This window comes from Carya illinoinensis, chromosome 4 (assembly GCF_018687715.1).
Source record: "Carya illinoinensis cultivar Pawnee chromosome 4, C.illinoinensisPawnee_v1, whole genome shotgun sequence".
Taxonomy (NCBI): Eukaryota; Viridiplantae; Streptophyta; class Magnoliopsida; order Fagales; family Juglandaceae; genus Carya; species Carya illinoinensis.
The window spans coordinates 3,476,037-3,498,990 of NC_056755.1; the positions used below are offsets into that span (position 1 = coordinate 3,476,037).

The following is a 22,954-nucleotide window of genomic DNA, read 5'->3' on the forward strand; positions in this document are numbered from 1 at the left end:
GGCGATAATCTTTAACCTTGACCACACCCAGTTTTTTTGGAATAAGAGGAATGAAGGTTGCATTGAGGCTTTTTATTTCAAACCTTCCATTTTCATGGAATTCTTGAAAGACCCCATGATATCACCTTTGATCACTTCCCAACGAGATTGAAAGAACACCATAGTGAAGCTATCTGGACTTGGAGCTTTATCACCCGCCATGCTTTATAACACTTTCCGAACCTCCATTTCTTCAAAAGGCCTCTCAAGCCATCATTTTACTTGTGAGTTGATAGTATAAAAGGTAAGTCCGTTTAATTTAGGCCGCCAAGAAAATTGTTCTAAAATCAAATTCTCATAGTAGTTGACAATGTGATCTGTGATCTCGGCTTGGTTAGAGATAGTCACCCCATTTGCCAACAAAGTAGCAATGGCGTTGTTCCTCCTGTGTGAGTTAGCCAGCCATTGAAAGAACTTGGTAAATTTATCCCTCTACCTCAACCATAGGGCTCTTGACTTTCGTCTCCAAGATATTTCTTCCATGATGGAAACCCTCTCAAGTTCTACAGATTCTTGAGTTTTGCGAGCCCTTTCTACTTCTGACATTTCCCTTACCTCCAATATGTTCTCCAATCCCTTAAGTTCCTCCAAGAGTAGCTTCTTTTGGCCTTCCACTTTACCAAACACCTGTTCAAGTCTGTTTTAGTGCCTTCAATTTACATGCCAAAATATAATTTGGAGCTCCTTGGAATTGATAAGAAGTCCACAATTGTTTAACTCTGTCAATAAAGCTCTTTGATTTCAACCACATTGTTGGGGAAGTCACTTTTTAATGATATTCGGATAATGGGTTTCCCAATAAGAGGAGACCAAGAATCTATCGATCCTTAATAGATTGGAGATTTGGAAGCTTATTACACATTGGGCTGGAGGATTTCCTCATGTAGGTATGTCAACTAAGAAATTGCAAGAAAGGAAGTGATGGTTTGGGGACCTGATCCTTTTGTAATGTTAATTCTATTATTTTGGAGGTAAAAAACTCCTATTATTTTGGGAGTACTGCTACATCCACAAGGTAATCACACAAAAATAATCCCACAAACTGACATGGCTTCATCTGATCCGTTAGATCTACTTTACAATTAAAGTAACTTTATAATATGATGAACTACATCAAGCCACGTCAATTTTTGACATTGCTTTTGTCTAATCCCTTTGTGGCTAGATTATTTCCCTTATTTTGGAGGTCTTGAGTTGTGTGTATTATCTTGGTATCAATTAGCCACTTGTTTATATATTAAGGCCAATTGTTTAGAGTACTTTTGGTTACTGTTTCCTCAGGTATAATGAGTTGGAAGATAATCTTATATGTAGTTTTTGTGAATTGATTGCCTTGGGCATAGATGTTGAGTCCTAATTGTGCTTGATGATCATATCATATTATACTTATAATAGATGGCAACACATCTGATTGCTCTTTGATATGAGTTTGCTACACATTATATGGATCTGTGGCTAGGTGTGCGTTGAGGCTGCATTGACATTACGTGCATTGGCCGAGGTTGATCCCACTTGTGTTGGTGGTTTGATTTCTTTTGGGGTGACCACGCTAAATGCTCTAAGGGAGAACGTTTCTTTTGAAAAGGTAAAGTTGATAAATTATGGGATGCCTTCTTTTCTTTATACCTTGCGTTTGGTTATTTATTTGTATGGTTATCCTTGTCTTGATTTTCTATCTCGACATATTTTTAGACCATAAAAAGTGTTTTTTTAAGGTATCTTTTAGTCATAGTGCCTTAACAAATTTATGCACATTGATGAGTTTAGTAACATCTCACCAGGTGGAATAATAAAAGAAGCATCTAACACTTTCATTCATGCTCCACTTGGCTAGGGGAGATTATGTATAATCCAACCATATTTGTTAAATGAGGTTTCTTTAACAGTGCAGAGTTTTTAATTTGTTCCTTATACTAAAACTATTGCTTGCCCTTATTAGTAGCTTTTTGTTGTGCTATGAACAATCGTTGTCGAAGTTTGGCTCTAGCGGATAGGCTAGCAGTAAGCTTGGCCATAGCAAATCTCTTACCAAGTGAGAGGGAAAACTTCTTTGCAGCGTGCAAATGTGGCATTTTTGGTTTTTTGATGGCTAGTAGAAGTCATCCTATCCCAAAATAGAGGTGTAGCCTTAGTACGTGGGAGGCAGAATTTCCTTATATGAATAAATTTGTGAACCATTTGGTGCTGGTTTAGTGCTCTATTGCCTTGATATTGCTCTCAGTTGTTAGTCGTAGCTGAATTCAGTTAAAGCCTTGTTGCCATTTGTGCTTTCTTAAAAGGAAAATAGTCTAAATATTAGTTGAATGGTAACAATTATGGTCTTTGGGACCATGGCTGCTACAAACTAGAAAATTCTTTTGATAAGTAATATAGACTTTATTGACGAACTGAAAAGGCATAGACCAAATACACAGGATGCACGCTAGTTAATTTAGGTGGTGCTTAGATATTAAGGGGAGTAACTGTTACTAGTTCTTAAAAAGGTGTATGCCTTTGTATACCTCTAGTGTACTTGGGCTATGCCTATCCTTTTATCAATGAAATATCATATTACTTATAAAAAAAAAAAGATATTAAGGGGATGTTTGGGGAATAAGATGAGACGAGAATTCTGTGAATACTGGGTGAAATTGGTCTGGTCCGGTTCGAACATCTAGTCGGTCTGTTCGGTTCGGTTCAATTATTATTTTTTCAAAATTTTTTCTTTTTTTTTCTCCAAATAAATTAATAAAAATTATTTAAATTACTAAATTAAAATTAAGTGAATTATTAATATAGATGAATTATTAATGTAGATTATGTAACTAACTCATTAAAAAAATATTTTATATGGTTAATAATAATAAATTAGATGAAAATTACATCCTTAACTTATATAATTACTATATAAAAATAATATATTAAATTATTAAATTGTGAGTTGGTGATAGCTAGTTAATTGATATCATATATTAGTTAATTAAAATTTACATTAATAATAATTGCTTTATATTTACTTACAAGTTACAACTTAGGTATAAAAAATTTATCTAATAACTTCAATTAGATCATAGATGTAGATGTTAGTAATTACTAATTAGTTAATGGTGAATTGATAATATACATTAGTTAATTAATAGAATATTAATTTGTAATTACATATTTAAAATTTTATATTGTCAATGTACTAATCGTTTAGATGAAAATTACACAATTAATTATACAATTATTATATAAAATAATATATATAGTTTATTTAAAAATGAAAAAAAAAACATTTTCCTATTCGGTTGGTCCGGTCCGGGAAAGCCCCACCTCGGGACTAGACGAAAATACGAAAATCCACAGAATCTTGGATCGAGGCCGACCGGTCCGATGGTCGGTCGTGTCAGTTTTTTCGGTCCGGACCGACCGTTCTTCACCCTTAGTGAATAGTATTGAAATGGTTTAAGTTAAGATATTTTATTGAGTTTTGGGAAAGAAGAGAGAAAAAGTTGAATAAAAATTTTATAAAGTTAAAATATTGTTAGAATATAATTTTTGTTTTGGAATTTGAAAAAGTTGTATTTTTTTGTATTTTGTTTGGAAGTTTAGGAAAGTTGTAATGATTAGATGGAAAAGTTAAAAATTTGAAATTGAAAAGTGTTTGTATTTGAGTGATGTTTGGGAAGAAAATTATAAGAAGTTTTGAGATTAAATTAGATGAGATGAGATGAGATGAGGTGGCTTGTGTAAGCTCTTGTTTGGGACGTGAGATGATTTTGAGAACATCTCATCTTATCTCACAACTTGTCATAATTTCTTTCCCAAAGATTTTGCAAGCACAAAATACTTTTCAATTTCAAATATTCAAAATTTTCATCTAATCGTTACAACTTTCTCAAACTTCCAAACAAAGCACAAAAAATAATATAATTTTTTCAAACTTCAAAACGAAAATAATATTAAAAAATTATATTCAAACAATTTTTTTACAAGTATATTCAAACAATTTTTTAACTTTATAATATTTTTATTTGACTTTTTCTCTCTTATTTCCTAAAACCTAATAAAACATTTTAACTCAAACCATTTTACTACTATTCTCTAACAATTTCACTACTATTCACAAAATTCTCATCTCATACCCAAACATGCCATCTCAATTCATCAGTCTTGCAAGTCAAAAAATTCCTTTCTCAAGCTGATAACTTGAGAAATGCAATCACAAGCAGAAATGGGTTGCAGTATTGGCCAAAAATAAATGACAGTTTTTTCTTTGTATTTTTTGTGACTTACAATATCATACCAACCGGCTAGTTCATCCAGGAAGGTTTTTTAAATTCCCTTCTACATCCTCTCAGGGCTACCCTTTTGTATTGTGGCTCTAATCTGAAACTTCTAGGGCTTTATTGTCAAAGATAATTGCTGATTGACAGAAAGCTTGAATTTAATCCTATAAGGATTAGCTGGTTAAATGTCTTATGAAGGGATCATATCTTAGGTATACTGAGGGCTATTGTAAATAGTCTCTCACAAATCACTTTCTTGGTTGTGCATTATCAGTGTAATATTAGGATTCTCCCGATCCATTTTTTAGTTATTGCCATGCCCACCTTTGGATTGTAGTATATGTGATTCATGCATGATAAGCTTTTTACTTTTCTGTTCCCCCCCCCCCAAAAAAATTAAATTTCTTTAGCAAGCTTCATTTGTAAACAAAATTAGTATAAGTAATTGGCTGTTTTATATTGATGTTGGTTTTTTCTGGTTCTTTTGATGTTGATTTTATTTAGTAGTCTTCTTTTGTAGGGAACAATTTGCAATTTGACTCTTTTATGTTGTTTGTAGGGAAGCAATTTGCAATTTGAACTTGATTCTTTGCATGGGCAAGCGACTGTGTTGGCAGCTTTGGTTTCTGTTTCGCCAAAGTTACCTCTTGGTTATCCAGCTAGGTACTGGTCTTCGTTTTGTTCTGCAGTAACCTAGACTACTGTAGCTGACAATGTTGTGCATGCGTGCGCATACAGAGAGATATATCCTTGAAATTATATCATATTTTCTAGTCATGTATGGGTGTAACTGCATGATTTAAGTCTTATGATTTGTTCATATCTTAAATTTTTGAAATATATTAGTCATTTGTACTTGTTTTGAAATCACCATAGACACAAGGATTCTAGCACCCATGGGATGGGATGGTGGAAAAAATGGAGCGTAAATTGGTGAGTTGGAAAAAGAATTATTTGTCCATAGATGGTAGAGTTACGTTGATAAAAGATACTCCATCCAACCTACCCACCTACTTCTTATCGTTATTTCCATTACTAAGCAAGGTGGCTCATCAGTTAGAGAAATTGCAACGAGATTTCCTTTTTTTTTTTTTTTTTGGGGGGGGGGGGGGGGGGGGGGGGGGGAGAGAATGGATGAAAAACTCAAGTTTCATTTGGTGAATTGGGATTCGGTTTGTGCCCCAATACGTGAAGGCTGGCTGGGAATTCGGAACTTGTTGGTTTTCAACAACGCTTTATTGGGAAAGTGGTTGTGGAGTTACCAAGAATAGAGGGGAGCTTTGTGGAGGGTTATCATAAATCTAAAATATGGTGGATTGTGGGCGGGGATGGTGCTCAAATGAGGTGAGCGGATCACATGGGGTGGGGCTTTGAAAACACATAAGAAGAGGCTGGACAAATTTCCATCGATACACACGCTATGCAGTCGGGGATGGTTTCAGAATTAAATTCTGGAATGACCTATGGTGTGGAGATTGAATCCTTTTTTTTTTTTTGAGAGAATGAATCCTTAAGGAAGCCTATCCGACAATATAAAGCATTGCATGAAGACAAGAGGCTTCAGTGGCAGAGCTCATGGATCCATCTAGTGGCTCTCCTCAATGGAATATCATTTTCCTAAGAGCTGCCCAAGACTAGGAATTTGACACATTTACAGATTTCTTCAATCTTGTGTATAATTGTAGAGTGAATGGAGGAGCTAATAAACTTTTGTGGTCATTGTCCAAGAAGGGAAGATTTACTGTATGGTCGTACTATAAGTCCCTTATAACACACTCTACAAGTACACTCCGGAAGAACATATGGAAGACTAGACTAGGCTCCTCTAAAAGCTTCTTCTTCTTTTTTTTTTTTTTTTGTTTTTGTATGGACAGCTTCATTAGGGAAGATTCTCACCTTAGATAATCTAAGGAAACGCCGAATCATTGTGTTGGATTGGTGTTATATGTGTAAGAAAAATGGGGAGTCGGTGGATCATCTATTATTGCATTGTGATGTAGCCATGAACTTGTGGAATGATATCTTTGCTAGAGTGGGGCTCCATGGGTGATGCCACGAAGGATCGTTGACTTTTTGGCCAGCTAGCAAGGCATCCGGGGTAACTCTTAAATTGCAGCTGTGTGGAAGACGATACCAATATGCTTATGGTGGTGCATATGGATGGAGAGGAATGGTTGGAGTTTTGAGGATTGCGAACGGACAATGGACATGATTAGAACTTTTTTTTTTACTTAATACTTTATGCCATTGGTCGCTTGTAATAGACTTTAACGGCATGAACGTACATGATTTCCTTGTATCTTTAGACGCTCATGCATAGATGTTGCTCTTATATATGTCCCATGTACTTGGTTTCGCCTTTCTAATAAAATTCTTATTTACTAATAAAAAAGATAAGATTTTGTCTACTGATAAAAAAAAAAAAAAAAAGGATTCTTGCACCCAAATTGATGTTTGGGATCGTGCAGCTATCGAATGTGAATAGTTTCATGAAATTATCTTGAAGGTAATGAAGTAAGAAGTACCAAAAAATGGTTTAAACATCTCTAAACTTATATTAGCCTAATTGATGGGACTGAAATAAGGTTACATGGTTGAACTTGATTCTTTTACATTGTTGATTTTTGGTTCAATCCTTTTGAAGTTGAAAGAAGAATTGGAATTTTTTTGACCAACTTTTAATGGTGAGTGAAGATGAATTTGGTCAAATGGAGTGACTGTATAGACAGTTTTGTTTGAGAAAAGAAACAATGATTGCTTTGGTAGATTGGCTTCTAAAGGTATCTGAATCCCCCAAATATTCCACATTATATGGGATCTTCATTTTATGGGTATCTTTGGATAATGGTGTACAAAGAAGATCTAGAACCTCTAGTTTTGACTCATATATTTCATCCCTTCACAACTTTTTTGATCTAGTACAATTAGTTGACTATGACTATTTGTAAATAAAATAAAGCTGGGAGTGATGTAAGATATGAAATGGTTTCTTCTTTGCTGCCACATTAAACCAATATGGAGGGCCAAAAATAGTTGGTAATTGTCAAATTTTGCTAGGATGTTTTTGAATGTTAGTTAGGAAGGTGGTAAGAAAGATTGTAGGTTGTGTTTAAATCTATTTACCGCCTAGAGAAGTTGCAGTGAGACTTCCTTAAGTGTAGGTTAGGTGAAGAGGTCAAATTTCACTTGATAAGCTGAGCCAAGATATGCCCTCCGGTCTCTGAGGGTGGGTTAGTGGCTTGGAACCTACTCGTTTAATCCTACGTTATTGGGAAGTGACTTTGGTGCCACTAGAAAATTGGAGAGGCATTGTGGAGAGCAATTGTAGATTCTAAATATGGATGTTTGTAGGGGTGGGTGGTGTTCTAATTAGGTCGAAGGGCCCCATGGGGCAAAACTATGGAAGGCCACAATAAGTTAGGGAAGTTTTCAATCATACCAGATTTAAGTTGGGACATTAATTTGTGATCACCTTCTGTCATGATTTGTGGTGTGTAGATAGGGCCCTCAAAGAAGCTTTCTTGGATGTGTACAGTGTATCCCATACTAAGGATTCTTCTATGACATCCAATTTGGAACTATTTAGTGGTTTCTCTCAGTGAAATGTAAGCTTTATTAGAGCGGCTCTAGATTGGGAGGCAGATGCCTTTACCGTATTCTTTAATTGTTGTATTGCACCATATTGAGATGAGGAGGTGAACAAAGGATTATTGTAGACCCTATTGATTCCTAGAGAGTGTTAGCTGGCAGCCCACTTTTTGATTCCTAGAGAAGGTTTGCTTTATTTCCCTTGTCTTTGTTGTACTTGGATTCCTCTCTTCTTGAATGATGTGTTGTCCTGCTCTATGTATATTTTCTCCTACGAAAGTTCATGTTTCTCATGAACAGATGAAAATACTTGGTATGGTAGTGCTCGGACTGGACATGCATGAGCTGGTTGATATGGGTTTCTCTATGTGCCATTTTTGGAGATGCTTAATTTCATATTTTTGAATATGTTTAATTTCATATTTTGAATATTGATAGCTTTAGGTGCTGAAGTATAATTGGTTCTATTGCCTGTATGAAGTATATGTCCTAATAAATGAACTAATGATGGATATCAACCATATATACCTATAAAAAAAATCATCTTGGGTAACCTTATCAAACAAAACAAAGCTCTTGTATATCCAGCTCTTTTTGCACGCAGTTGGCTATCTTAGTGTAAAGTGATCTTCTATGGCATTTGTTACCGGTCAGATTATCTCCTTTTTTTTATTCTTTTTCTTTTCTTTTCTTTTTTATTTTTTTAATACCTTCCACCTGATGAACATTGCATTACTGGACAGAACATTTTTCATCTAGCGGGCAATGCCTTTGTTCTTTGATTTTAAATTTGAATCCAGGCACTGTCATGGTGATTTGCTGAAGATATGTTTATTCCTTTGTAGACTAAGAAATGAGATATGGTGCGGGACTTGGAATGCTAATAGTGTATTAGTGCTCTTTTATATCGCTTCTCATGCTTCCTTTTAGCTTCCATGCGTTTGTTGTGTTGTCTTATAATTGTGGTTTTTCTTTTTGGTTGCCTCCCTCCAAAGATCCCCTAGCCCAAATATTGTCCATATATTTTGTTACAACTCATACTCTTCTAGCTTTATTCAGCCAGTGCCCTGATTTACACAGCAGATTCATACAGGGGCATGCCATTGACAAAATTCTATTTTGTTTTCTTTCTTTCTTGTGGTCACCATGTCAAATTAGAAATGATTGGAATGGTAATTTATTTATTTTATTTTTACATGAAAGATCATGGTTTCTAAATGCTGGTGGTTATAAGCAGTATTATCTTGTTGATTTGTGCAGATTGCCTAGATCTGTGCTTGAGGTTTCAAAAAAGATGCTGACAGAACCTAGTCGGAACCTTGTGGCTGCTGCGGTTGAAAAAGAAGCTGGATGGTTACTTTTATCATCTTTATTAGCTTCTATGCCAAAGGAGGTACGTAGTCATCTCCGTAATATTTATTTTGTGTTAAGAACTATTTGTATGTTGAGTCTAGGTTTATATCGGCAGGAGCTTGAAGATCAGGTTTTTGATATTCTTTCGTTATGGGCTACCATATTTAGTGGAAATCCGGAACATGAAATCAAGCAAACTGGAGATTTAACATCCAGGATATGGTAAGTCAATACATTATGTACGGTCACTTTTCTTGCTTTTTCTGTTACATATCGTTCTTTAATGGAAAAAACACCTGTAGTAGGTCTAACTCATGCACAGAAGCTGCAATCCCTTGCATCCTTACAAGCTTGTAAGACCAGCAGTATTTTTTTTTTTTAATTGGCACTGGGTGTCTGAGAACAGCATCCCGACTAATTCTGGGGGTGCACAGGTGCTCAGCAAGGAGTTTCCTTCAAGTGCACCTTGAGTAATTCAAGGGGAAATCTGCCAGTCCCGTGGTCCCTAAAGATTGTTTGCACCCAAAAGGTTTTGAACCTTAGACCTTGGAGGGAGCATACCATCAAGACCAAGGCCTTTACCACTCGAGCCATCCCCTAGGGGTTAAGACCAGCTGTATAGTTGTGACATAAGTATGGTTATATTGCAGTAGGATCTCAATTGGAATTACAATAGTTACAACAAAAGAGAAAAATGTTTTCATTTTTATACTCTTAAGAGACAAAAGGCACTGTAATTATGATATGTTGGAGAAGATAAAACTGAAGCGTTTCCGCCAAACTCTTGGTGTTTGGTTTTTGGCCAAACAGTTATATGTTTTTGTTTCATGATGGTTCCATTTTGTCTGATGATGCTTATTTTGAATTAATTGGTGGAGTTGCTGAGCATTTTCACTGATACTATTTTGGAGTGCTGCAGTAGAAAGCTTATGGCTCTTTAATTTTCAAATATTTTAGTGCTGCAGTAGAAAGTTTTACTGGAGTTATCTAGTCTTTCTATGAGTTCATTGTTTGATTCATTACATGTTCTAGGCAGCCTTCATTCTAATCTTTTTTGGAACTCCTTTTAATTTTTTTTAAAAAAATTTAGACTGTGCCATCTTGGAGAAGTGTTTATATCCATGGTTTACTGGCCGGATTTCTTTTTAGAAAAAGAATTATAAACTCTTGTTTTCCTGTGGGGAAATGCCAGGATTGATTCATGATTTTGACTGGCTTTTCTTATCTTAAAATTTTCTTAATCATAGTTTTTTGACTTTTAAGTTTTTGGGTGAAGAATCTTGTAAGGAATGGGAATGATTGTACTGTTCTGTTTTAGTTATTTTTTGTTTTAGCTAGTAAGTAGGTGTTTACATTTGTATACTTCCTGTGTACTTGGGCTATGCCTATTTACTTTAAATAAATTTCTCTTATTAGCTAGTCATTAAGGTTTTTGACTTTATAACTAATTTTTGCTCAAGTAAAGATGCCATAATAAATTTGCCAGGTGTGGATGTCCTGCATTAGGTTGATTGTACTTTGCTGGTGTTTAAATATCTTCAGTTCTTTTGCCTTTTGTAGTGTGTGGTCTGCTGCAGTTGATGCACTCACGGCATTTGTAAGATGCTTTGTTACTCCTAATGCTGCAAACAGTGGAATTTTACTTCAACCGGTGCTTGTATACCTCAGTAGGTATGCCTACTACAAAATGTTAGGTCAAAACTTGCTTCTTATGCATCAATTAGTTGAAGTTTTCTAACATGTCTAATAAAAGCAGTGCTTTATCCTATATTGCGGTGGCTAGAGTTAAAGAGATGCCAAATATGAAGCCTGCACTAGACATATTTATCATCAAAACGTTAATTGCTTATCAGTCACTTCCTGACCCGTTTACATATAAGAATGACCACCCCCAGATTGTTCAGTTATGCACAACTCCATATAGGTAATGATTATCTTTGTTTAAGTTGCTTCCCTTTTCTTTCAGATTTTTGTCATATGTTTAGATTTCTTCGATGTGTTATGTGACCGGTTTGGTTTTCTCTTCCTTCTTATTGGGTGAAATTAAAGAGTTGCTTCTGGATGCGACGAAAGCTCATGCTTGAGGTTGCTGTTAGACAAGAGGGATGCATGGTTAGGTCCCTGGATTCCTGGAAGGTGGTTTAGCTTTTCATTTCCCAAGTCCTTTGATTTTCCATGAATGTTGTTAAACCTTGTATTTCTGCTGTTACTTCTTGATTGTGAGTTTGATAATTTTTCATAATGCATCGTTTTTAATCACTTTTGGGTAGCTCAGATGTTTTTATTCTGTTCCACTTCCTTTCACTTTCAAAAGCTGTTTGTTTGTCATTAATTGTGTTTTATTAGGGATTGGTTTGAAGATGAGCTTCGGGCGTTTCAAGGCAGTAAAGATGGCCTCATGCCTTGTGTATGGGAGAGTGAGCCTTCTAGTTTTCCACAGGTAATAATTTTTTCTACTTGGTTTATGATTTGCATTCTTGCAAATTGGAAGTTGTGATTTTGTGATACCCCATATGATGTGTAAGGATAGGTTGTATATGGGATCCCATATTGCTTGGGAATGAAAGGTTCTTGCTCTTTATAATATTCTAATAGGGCTCCTATTGTATCATTGACTAGTCCCTTTGGCGTATAGGCCATGTGGCTTAGGCCTTCCATTGAGGTGTTACAAATGGTATCAGAGGCTATTCCAACAAAAAATGTGGAATTTGGGCCGTGCCACTTACGAAGGACAGGCCTGACGAGGATGTTGGGATTTTAAGGTGGGAGATTGTGATATCCTATATGATGTGTAAGGGTAGGTGGTATATGAGATCCCATATTATTTGGGAAGGAAATGTTCTTGCTCTTTATAATGTTTTAATGGGGCTCTAATTGTATCATTGACTAGTGCGTTTGGAGTATAGGTCACGTGGCTTGGGCTTTCCATTGAGGTGTTGAAGATTTCAATCTCCAATAACATAGTGGTTTTGCTGGTTGAAGGAAGCAAAATCATTAGTTTAGTGATAGGGGTACTAAATCATAGTAAATTGAACCCTTAGGGTTGGCTCTAGTGGTAAAGGCCTTGGTCTTGGTGGTATGCTCTCTCCAAGGTTCGAATCCCACTTGGTGCAAACAATCTCTAGGGGCCATTGGACAGGGGAATTTTTCCCTTGAATTATCTGAGGTGCACTTATGAGAAACTCCTTGGTAAGAGCCTGTGCACCCCCGAGATTAGTCAAGACGTTGTTCTCGGATACCCGGTGCCAATAAAAACAAATAACAGAAAATTGATACAAAGGAGGAAAGAAGAGCTGGATAAAGGAGACTAGTTAGTTGCTTTTTGTGCTGGAGTGTTTCTAGTAATTTGCTTCTATCTGTTGTAAGTTACAGAAGTATCCTGCGAAAGCAACAATCATAACTTACCATCAAGTGGACCTGCTTAAGCAAAACATATTTGGCTTAACTTCATGTGTATTCAAATGTATGCGAAAGAGAAAATTTGACTCAACTATGAATGATGGTTTCTTACAGAGCAGCTAGAATGCATGGATGGCATATATTGATGTAAACATTAAGTAAATTTTTTATCTTATTAATTTTATTTAGTTATTTAAGTTCATGTCTGTAGAAGCTTTGCTCTAGCATTGTTGATTTGTATATTCTTAGATTTTGCAAATTGTACCGCTTACTTTTCATTGTTTCACTAAGTTCAAACACTGAAGATTTAGTTTTCCATGAAGCCGGAAACAATAAGCAAGACATTGGTGAATCAGATGCTTCTCTGCTTTGGAGTAATCTTTGCTTCTCAGGTACATGAATGTGGTATATGGCTTATTCATTTAAAATTTTCTTCAATATTTAAACTAGGGATTTTGGAATGTTGATGATGACCTGGATTTTCATATCCCAGGAGAGTAGTGGGATGCTCTCACTTCTTGGAATGATGGAGCAGTGTCTGAAAGCTGGAAAGAAGCAATCATGGCATGCAGCCAGTGTCACCAATATATGCGTTGGGTTGCTGGCTGGGTTCAAGGTTCTTTTTATCTTCTTTGATCTACTCAAAATATCGTGTGTGGAGTCTGAGCTTATGATTATGATCTCATGTGTTTGATCAGGCTTTGCTTTCTTTGCGTCCCCAACCACTAGGGCCTGAAATATTAGGTTCGGCACAAGCTATTTTTCAGGTATTAACTATAGTAGCAATCAATGTGATGATGGTTATTGTGGTTATTGTTGTTTTATTTGGTGGTGTTGCTATTGGCATCATGCCATTGGGTTTGCATATAAATTTCACATTTCATGGCAGAGTATTCTGTCAGAGGGAGACATTTGTGCATCACAGCGCAGAGCATCGTCGGAGGGTCTTGGTCTTTTGGCTCGCCTTGGCAACGATATTTTTACGGCAAGAATGGTCAGTTCCAGAGTTTTCTGTCCAAGCAACAATGTCATTCTATTATTATTGAAATTGTATTGCCTCGTTTGGTTACAGATGAGATGAGTTGAGATAAGATAAAAGTTGAAAACTAAATAAAATATTGTTAGAATATAATTTTTTAATATAATTTTTGTTTTGGGATTTGAAAAAGTTGAATTGTTTATTATATTTTGTGTGGGAATTTGTGAAAGTTGTAATGATTATATGATATGAGATGAGATGAGATAGTTTCATCTGTGTAACCAAACCAAGCTTAGATGATGTAAAAAATACAGACCCCCCCCACTTGGAGAGTTTGAATTTTATGTTTGTCAATCTCTGGTTGTTTGTCTGTCTGTCTCTCTCTTACCATATATGGTGATGAAACAGACAAGATCACTGCTTGGTGACCTAACTGGGGCAACAGATTCAAGCTATACTGGATCAATTGCCATTGCACTTGGCTGCCTTCATCGCAGGTGACTATTGAGCTTCTGTTTCATAGTTTTTAACCTTTTATGTCCCATTTGTCTTTATCTATTAAAAAAAAAGAAAGATTGAGTATTGGTTTTCTGATATACCATTCAGATGTGCATCTTTTCTTCATGTATTTTGTATGTCGAAATGTTTCTACACTTCTTGGTTATAAATAATCTTCAGCTTGCTTGTTGTATATATACATTTGTTTGGTCCTTTTCTTGGTTTATTATGAGACTCATTGATGGTAGTTTCTATATTCTAATTGTCGATGGTTTCCTTATGCCTACTTTCTACCATCAATAAAATTATTATGTACTGATGAAAAAAAATCGTTGATGGTTTCCATACCCTTCATTTCTTCCATTGCTCTATCTTACATATCTTTCCTTCAGTGCAGGAGGAATGGCTTTGTCAACTTTGGTGCCTGCAACTGTGAGCTCAATCTCTTTACTGGCTAAAAGTTCAATAGCTGGTTTACAAATCTGGGCTTTGCATGGACTTCTTTTGACCATTGAAGCTGCTGGCCTGTCCTTTGTGAATCATGTCCCGGTAATCCAATTCTTACCATTGCAGTGCCTTGAGAAAATGGGTTTTTTGAACTTACCAAAAAGAGAAAATTGGGTTTTTTTTATCTGTAAATGTCATGTGGTCTCTTTTGATGTACTTCGCTGACTTATTATTTTCTCTTGTGCTACTCTATTTTCGCTTCTCATATTTTTGCTTTTAAAAAATGCTTTGGTCTCAAACAAACATATTTAGATGGTTTTGGAGAAAGATGGCGATCTTGGATCCATTGGTGTATATCTACGGTGAAATATTCAGTTTTGATAAATGGAAGCCCAACTGGTTTTTTCAACAGCACACGTGGCCTAAGACAAGGAGACCCGCTGTCTCCATTACTCTTTGTTGTGATGATGGAGGTTTTGAGCAAAATGATCTCAGCCCTGGTTGATAACGGGCGAGTGACCGGATTCTCGGTTGGATCCCCGGGTGGGGGACTTCTTAATATTTCACATTTACTTTTTGCAGATGATAATTACTTATAAAAAAAAAAAAAACATATTTAGATGGGATTCAAGGGCTGGAGTAGTGCACTCAATTAAGATGGCACTCATTTTGACTTCACAATTCTGATAGATTGTTTTACAAAACTCTCAGTTTCTCATCCACTAACCATTTTATGTGTGAGATGACATTGTGGTTTTAATGATGTCTTCATGAATAAATGCAATAATTATCCAATGCTTGAATGACGCAACTCATTTGACTGGTACTTTGATACTTTTTTTTATGAGTAATAAGAAAATACTCGTACCTTGATACTAACTACGTTTATTTTTCCCCCCGAAAACTGTCAGCATAGCTATGTTTCTAGCACTATTTTTTAATAGAGCTGTAATAGTCTCAGTAGATTCAGTGATGTCATTTATGAAAGAATGTGCTTGAAAAAGATTTCTCTATTTGGGTGCTGCAACACTTTTTGACTTTATGGTTGGTGTCCTCTGTCAGTACAGTTGACAGTCATGTTGATTTTGCACCTCTGTTTAAATAGTTAAATGTTCGTGGGTGTGTACATCATGCTTCTCTCTTCATCAGGCAACACTTAGCCTTGCCATGGACATTCTTTTGTCTGAGGAGAATGGATGGGTAGAGCTTCAGCAAGGAATTGGCCGCCTGATAAATGCCATTGTTGCTGTTATTGGTCCTGAACTTGCTCCAGGCAGCATTTTTTTTACACGTTGCAAGGTATTGCTCTTCAGAGTTTTCACTATCTTAGAAATTCTTCCAGTTTAACTTCTTCTTGGAATGCTTTTGAAACCAATTTGGCACGCGTATTGAGCAATATTCTAATTTGAACTTATCACCTCTGTCGTTTCAGTTTCGTTTGTTATTATTATCATTGTTTTTTTTTTTTTTTTAATCTATACATCTTAGTTCAGATAGGGGATTACATACTTGTGATAAATTTTGTATCCAGTCTGTTGTTGCAGAGATAAGCTCCTGCCAGGAAACAGCAACAATGCTAGAGTATGTGACCCAATTTATTTTCGCCCTTTATTTCTTTAGTTTCAGTCCTTGGTGATGACTTTTCTTAAAACCTATTCTTTATTGTCACATTTCTTGTTTTATGTTCTGAGATTATATTCTATCCCCCTTCTATTCTTGCAGGAGTGTCCGCTTTACACAACAACTTGTTCTGTTTGCACCACAAGCTGTTTCTGTCCACTCGCATGTGCAAAATCTTCTCCCAACGCTGTCCTCAAGACAGGTTTTTGTTCATTTGATAATGAGATAAGTTCTTGAATGCTATCTGGTTTGATTATTTTCTCTGTTACAATTTGCCTTTTTTTAACAGCCAACTTTGAGGCATCTTGCCGTCTCTACTCTGCGACATCTCATAGAAAAGGATCCGGTGCATCCCTGATCTTATGCAACCTACTAAGCCTCATCCAAATGTTCTAGATCCTTCTACTGATATTTTTTTTAGCAGGTTTCAATCATTGATGAGCAAATAGAAGATAACTTGTTCCATATGCTGGATGAAGAAACTGATTCTGAGTATGTCAAATTAACTGTTCTATTTTTTTGGTGCCTTAGTTTCTATTGGGCTCAACTTATTAAAAAAAAAAAGTTTCTATTGGGCTCATAAATTGGTGATCAAATTTCTAATTATTTTCTCTTTTAGCCCCCTAGTATTTGAAATTGTGACTGTATTTCTCTCTTAATTTCCTTGTGCATTTTGCCGTGATTGTTGTATTGTATTATTGTACGTGTAACTATCTTTTGAATATTTTGGTTCAATGAAACGACTTTCACATTGTGCTATATGTCACATAAGGCTTAAGAACTTTGGAACCCTACTTATATTGGAATGTACAAGTAATATTTTGCTGTCAATGGATCCATGAACAGACAATGGACAAGATTAGAACTTTTTTTCTTTATACATTATTCCATTGGTCAATTGTAATAGATTTTAATGGCATGAATGTACATGATTTTCTTGTATATGTCCGTGTACTTGGCTTTGCCTATTCTTGATAAAATTCCTATTTAATGATAAAAAAAAAAAAAAGAAATTTGCTGTCAAGACTTGGGAAATTGTTTTTCAATGCTTTACTTCATTGGTTGGTTGTAATTGATTTCAATGGAATGAGTTTCCATGAATTTATTTTATTGGTGAACTAGCACGCTAAGGCGACGCTCTTGTATAGATCCTGTATAACTGGGCTTTTGCCTATTCTTATTATCAATACAATTTTGTTTACTGATAAAAATAAATATTTTTCCATCAAGAATTCTTAGGCTATAAATAATATTATCTAATCTTGTAGGATTGGAAATTTGGCACGTACCACCATTATGCGATTGCTTTATGCATCATGTCCTTCACGTCCTTCTCATTGGATATCAATATGCCGTAACATGGTAAGATGTTTTCATTGTGGGAAGTGTGGGTTTTTTTTTGCGTATGTTATTCAATTCTTTAAAAACTGTAAAACTGGGTTAAATGATCCAATGCTTTTAAAGAAGGGAATGTGGAAGACTTAATGCCATCTTGAAATTAGTTTTTTGTTCTCACGATTGGATGAATTTCTCAATTGGTTTATTCCTCGTTTCCTTATATTACATGCTTTTGTTTTCCAATGGATGTGTCCCTGGACATATCTCTAGTTGGTGCAATTCCTCTTTTTCTTGCCATCTTAGTTATGTTTCTGTCAAAATATTGTCAGTTCACAAAGTTTTATCTATTTGAAATATCCAAATAATTGGGGTTAGAGCTTATTTTATTATTAAGTGCACCTTCAAAATCCCAAATCTGGATTCTTACCTCTTGGTTTAAGGTATCAATTTTTTTTAAGGAAAACAAAATCTAGGAACCTGTTTAACTGAGAACGAAGAGGCCTGCTGGGGTTGCTTAGTGATGCCTTCAGTTGTGATGCTATGCATTGGTTTAAATGTGATCTTAAGGGGACATGTTTACATGTTATCATCTTATCATGTATATAGTTTTTCATTTATGTATTTTCTAGACTAAGGTTAGGCAATGTGTTAATGAATGATCTCATGGTGTTTGGTTTGTATCCCTTGGATTATTATTGAGTGGAGGTTTGGGGATTGGAAATATGAGGATTTTTAACAAGTCAGTCCTTGGGAAATGGTTATGGAGATACCATCAGGAAGGGGAGTCTTTATGGAAGATTATTATTGAGTTGCAGTATGGGAGTTTGCGAGGGGATTGGTGTTCTAATGAAGTGAGAAGTGCGCATGGTGTTGGTTTGTGGAGGAATATTAGAAATGGATGGGTGGATTTTGCTCGTTTTATTAGTTTCGCGGTTGGTGATAGATGTAGGGTCAGTTTTTGGCATGACTTTTGGTGTGGTGATTCAGCTCTTAAGACCATGTTTCCCTCTCTTTTTATGTTGGTTCTTAATCAGGAGGCATCGATGTTTGAATTGTTGGATTGTTCTAGTGTTTCCCCTCAGTGGAATGTTTATTTCAGTAGAGCTGCTCATGATTGGGAAATTGGAGTTATTTCTGATTTTTACAGTTTATTGTATTTGGCTGGACAGCATCTCTTGGGAAAATTTTGATGTTGGATAATTTGAGAAAGAGGGGTCTCGTAGTAATGGATTGGTGTTATATGTGTAAGAAGAATGGGGAGTCGGTTGGCCATCTCTTAGTTCACTTTGAGGCGGCAAGAATGCTATGGGTGGAGATCTTTAACAGAACAGGAATTGCTTGGGTAATGCCCAAGAGGGTAGTCGATTTGTTTGCATGTTGGCAAAGATGTAGGGCCAATTCATATATTGAGGATGTATGGAGGATGATTCCTCTATGTATCGTGTGGTGTTTATGGATAGAAAGGAATGATCGAAGTTTTGAAGGTAAGGAGCGTTCTCCGGATGAGCTAAGAAATTTCTTCTTCCATACTTTATTTTTTTGGACATCCTCGTGTGCTTACTGGAGCTTGTTTCAATGATTTTCTTGTATCACTTTCTAGCTCCTTATTACGTAACTTTTTTTTTTTGATAAGTAAAGGTAATTATATTATCAAAAAGGAGGCAAAAGCCTTATACAAAGATTAGTGACCAGTTCTATGTTTGATCCATGGCTATAAGGAATTCATGTAATCCCAAACCATTGAAATCAACCGCTATGGTCCATGTACAAAGAGTTCTAAAGAAAAAGACTATCAAATCCTCCATCGATCTCTCTTTGTCCTCGAAAGTCCTGTCATTGCGCTCTCGCCATAAACACCACATGATGCATATAGGGATCATCTTCCACACCGCTTTTATTTGTTGATTTCCTCTCAAATAATTCCAACTGGCCAGAACCCCGACCACCGTCTCCGGCATCACCCAAACTAAGTCCAATTTGCCAAAGACCTCATTCCATAACCTTCTTGCTACCTCACAGTGTATTAAGAGATGGTTCACCGATTCACCTCCCTTCTTACACATGCAGCACCAATCTGCGATGATCACCCTACGCTTCCTCAAGTTATCAGTTGTGAGAATCTTACCCAATGCTGCAGTCCACACAAAGAAAGCTGCTTTGGGTGGCGCCTTATGTCTCCATATCTTTCGCCATGGAAACTGACCAGGTGTCTCTTGAGAAAGAGACTTATAGAACGAGCGTACCGAAAAAGTACCTTTAGCTGTAGGTATCCACCAAAGACTGTCCTGTGAATTACCCGGTTTAATAGAATACAAAAGGCTGTAAAATGCTTCAATACTGCTCATCTCCCAATCTTGTGCCGCCCTACTGAAGTGGATGTTCCATTGAATTTGCTCCCCTGATCTTTCCAGTACATCAGCTACTGAAGCATCAATATCTCTTGCAATTCTGAATAAAGAAGGAAATGATTCCTTTAGAGCCACATGATCACACCAAGTGTCGTACCAAAACTTAATACGGGTTCCTCCTCCTAACCGGATTCGAGTATATCGATTGAAGACCTCCCACCCTTTTCTTATATGTATCCACAAGCCCACTCCATATGCTCCTCTCACTTCTTTTGTACACCAACCCCCCCATAGGTCCCCATATTTGCTCTCTATTACCGTCCTCCACAAGGTATCAGGATCCTTATGGTATCTCCACAGCCATTTACCTAGTAATGCCCGATTGAAGGTTCTCATATCTCTAATGCCCAAACCCCCATTCGAGATGGGGCTACATACCTTTTCCCACTTAACAAGGTGAAATTTTTGTTCCGCTCCCAGTCCCCCCCACAAGAAATCCCTTTGAAGTTTCTCCAGCTGAAGAGCAACACTTGCTAGAATAGGAAACAGAGACAAAAAATATGTGGGTAGATTAGACAAAGTACTCTTGATTAGCGTAATCCGTCCACCTTTAGACAAGTATAATCTCTTCCATCCGGCAAGCCGACGTTCTACTTTCTCAATTACTGACTCCCATAATGACACTGCTCTCGACGCCGCCCCTAGTGGAAGTCCCAGATAAGTCATGGGTAAAGATGCAGTCGTGCATCCCAATATGCTAGCCAACTGTCTAAAATGTCGAACACTTCCAATAGGCACCATCTCAGATTTTTCCAAATTGACTTTCAATCCGGAAGTTACTTCAAAGCACAGGAGAAGGGCCTTCAAAATTCTGAGTTGGTTAGGATCTGCTTCACAAAAGAAAATAGTATCATCTGCGAACAACAAGTGAGAGACATTAACAAGTCCCCTATTCGGGGAGCCGATCTTAAAACTAGTTAGAAAACCACTCGTAACCAAGGCTAATGACATCCTGCTCAGTGCCTCCATCACAATAACAAAGAGTAAAGGGGATAACGGATCTCCTTGTCTCAAGCCTCGTGTACTACGAAAGAACCCAGTTGGGCTTCCGTTTATCAAGACGGAGAATTTCGCCGTTGATATGCACCACCTAATCCAAGAACACCATCTCTCTCCAAACCCGCATTTCCCCAAAAGATCCAGAAGGAATTCCCAATTGACATGATCATATGCCTTCTCCATATCCAGCTTGCATATAATCCCTGCCTTGCCTGTTTTCAACCGACTGTCTAGGCATTCATTCGCAATAAGAACTGCATCTAAGATTTGTCTATCCTTAACAAAAGCATTCTGAGGTTTCGAAATAAGCTTATTACGTAACTATATGTATGCTGTTTGTATACCTCCTGTGTACTTGGGCTATGCCTATTTACTACTATCAATAAAATGTTGTTTTACTTATAAAAAAAAGTATGTATAACTTGGATGGTACACCTCATTTATTTGCGCGGTAGATGTGGTCTGCCAAAACTATTTTTGATTCCTTGAGGCAATGGTTAAGTTGAGTTGTCTTTTAAGACTGTAAAATATAGATTTGCTATGGCCATATAAGCACTAATCAAATGAGCTGTTTAAACATTTCCTCAGGTTCTTGCTATGTCAACAAGGAGAACCGAAAATACCAAAATTCTAGCAAATGATCCAGAGGGTGACACCAGAACAACTTTTGGAGAAGATGACGAAAACATGGTTTCAAGCTCTGAAGGTATGTCAGGAAAAGGTTATGGATTTGAAGCTGCCGGCATGTTGTCTACTAGAGAGAAGCACCTCAGATATCGAACCAGAGTTTTTGCTGCTGAGTATGTGATACCTTTCTTATACCTTTTTTTCAATATATATGAAATTGACGTTTGAAACACTTACTGATATCCTTGCATGCATACTGTGGCTTCTTTCTAATGAACTTTCAGTTTGTGTACATCCATGTCGAGATTTGGAGGTTTCATGTATCTTTTCTTTATTGTCTCATAGACAGATAATTGATATTTGAAACTGATGTCTCTGAGAGTCTGAAGCTTCAGGAACATTAGGTCTTGCTGCATCTCTATGCTGCATATGCTTCACTTTCTCTGTTTGATAGAAGTTGATTTTCCCTCATCTCATTTAATATATCTAAGACTCTTATGTACAATTTGTCCTGTTTTATCTTGCCTCTAACAAATTAGATAAATATTGCATTATATGATCAGCTTCTTGTGTGTATGCATTGTAGTCGAAGTAGTGACAATTTGAGTTCAGGAAATTTTGTGCAGTTTTTTGGTTGATGTCATCAATTGCCAATGTGAGTTGTTTTCTCCTGTATACGTTTATTGTAATTGGGTTGCGCTCTTTTGTATTTCTAATAAATTGCCGTATCAAAGGAAGATGCCACTGGAAAGATGATTGTTGATGATTGATGGGATACATGAGTACATGTCAGAGCTAATTGCATCATGTACTTTTAAGAAATTTATGTTTATAAGCTCACTAGTTAAATTCAATTAGCATCAAATTCAAATTCAAACAAAAATGAATCATTTTGCATGTATGTATGCCTTAAAAGGCATTCTGTATGTAGGGCTGTACCTGCCCTACGTGGGTGGGTAGCTGCCCAACCTGGCCCCTGCCACCTGCCCATCCCTGTTGAATGGGTGGGTGGATTTTTCGTCTCTATGTCTGTAAATCTGCCAAAAACAACACATGATACCAACAAATCTCAACTTCACTGACAAAATTCTTATATACTGATAAAAAAAAATCTCAACTTCAACGAAGGATCTGCAAAAAAATCAGAGCACAACAGTCTCTAGGGGAGGAGAGTCCCACAGCCATGGTCGTGGGTCTCCAAGAGAGAGAAGAAGGAAGAAGACAGAGTAAGAAAAGAGTGGGTGTGCGGCTGAGAGAAGGAAGAAAGGAGAAGAGAAGAGAAGAGAGGAGAAGAGAAGAAAGAGGGAGCACAAGAAAAGATTGTGTATGCGGCTGAGAGAAGGAAGAAAGGAAACAAGAAGGGAAGAGAAGAGGGAGGGAGAAGAAGAAAAGGGTGGGTGCATGGCTGA

General features: G+C 36.6%; 1 protein-coding gene across 7 annotated transcripts in view; it reads left to right on the plus strand.

The window, feature by feature from the left end:
• LOC122308312 (protein SWEETIE) overlaps window positions 1–22,954 on the plus strand; it is a 57,440-nt gene that overhangs the window by 20,701 nt on the left and 13,785 nt on the right. For 5 of the 7 annotated variants that reach the window (XM_043121563.1, XM_043121564.1, XM_043121565.1 and 2 more), the window contains 21 exons: window positions 1,499–1,624; window positions 4,849–4,952; window positions 9,138–9,270; window positions 9,346–9,452; window positions 10,773–10,901; window positions 10,987–11,154; window positions 11,280–11,366; window positions 11,577–11,670; window positions 12,953–13,021; window positions 13,123–13,245; window positions 13,328–13,396; window positions 13,519–13,623; window positions 14,017–14,105; window positions 14,499–14,655; window positions 15,703–15,852; window positions 16,085–16,134; window positions 16,276–16,375; window positions 16,463–16,519; window positions 16,598–16,665; window positions 17,442–17,535; window positions 21,507–21,718. In XM_043121563.1, coding sequence (XP_042977497.1) covers window positions 1,499–1,624; window positions 4,849–4,952; window positions 9,138–9,270; window positions 9,346–9,452; window positions 10,773–10,901; window positions 10,987–11,154; window positions 11,280–11,366; window positions 11,577–11,670; window positions 12,953–13,021; window positions 13,123–13,245; window positions 13,328–13,396; window positions 13,519–13,623; window positions 14,017–14,105; window positions 14,499–14,655; window positions 15,703–15,852; window positions 16,085–16,134; window positions 16,276–16,375; window positions 16,463–16,519; window positions 16,598–16,665; window positions 17,442–17,535; window positions 21,507–21,718 — 2,291 coding nt within the window. The remainder of the gene's footprint in view (window positions 1–1,498; window positions 1,625–4,848; window positions 4,953–9,137; window positions 9,271–9,345; window positions 9,453–10,772; window positions 10,902–10,986; window positions 11,155–11,279; window positions 11,367–11,576; window positions 11,671–12,952; window positions 13,022–13,122; window positions 13,246–13,327; window positions 13,397–13,518; window positions 13,624–14,016; window positions 14,106–14,498; window positions 14,656–15,702; window positions 15,853–16,084; window positions 16,135–16,275; window positions 16,376–16,462; window positions 16,520–16,597; window positions 16,666–17,441; window positions 17,536–21,506; window positions 21,719–22,954) is intronic. The other 2 variants (XM_043121568.1, XM_043121567.1) reach the window with 1 other exon arrangement.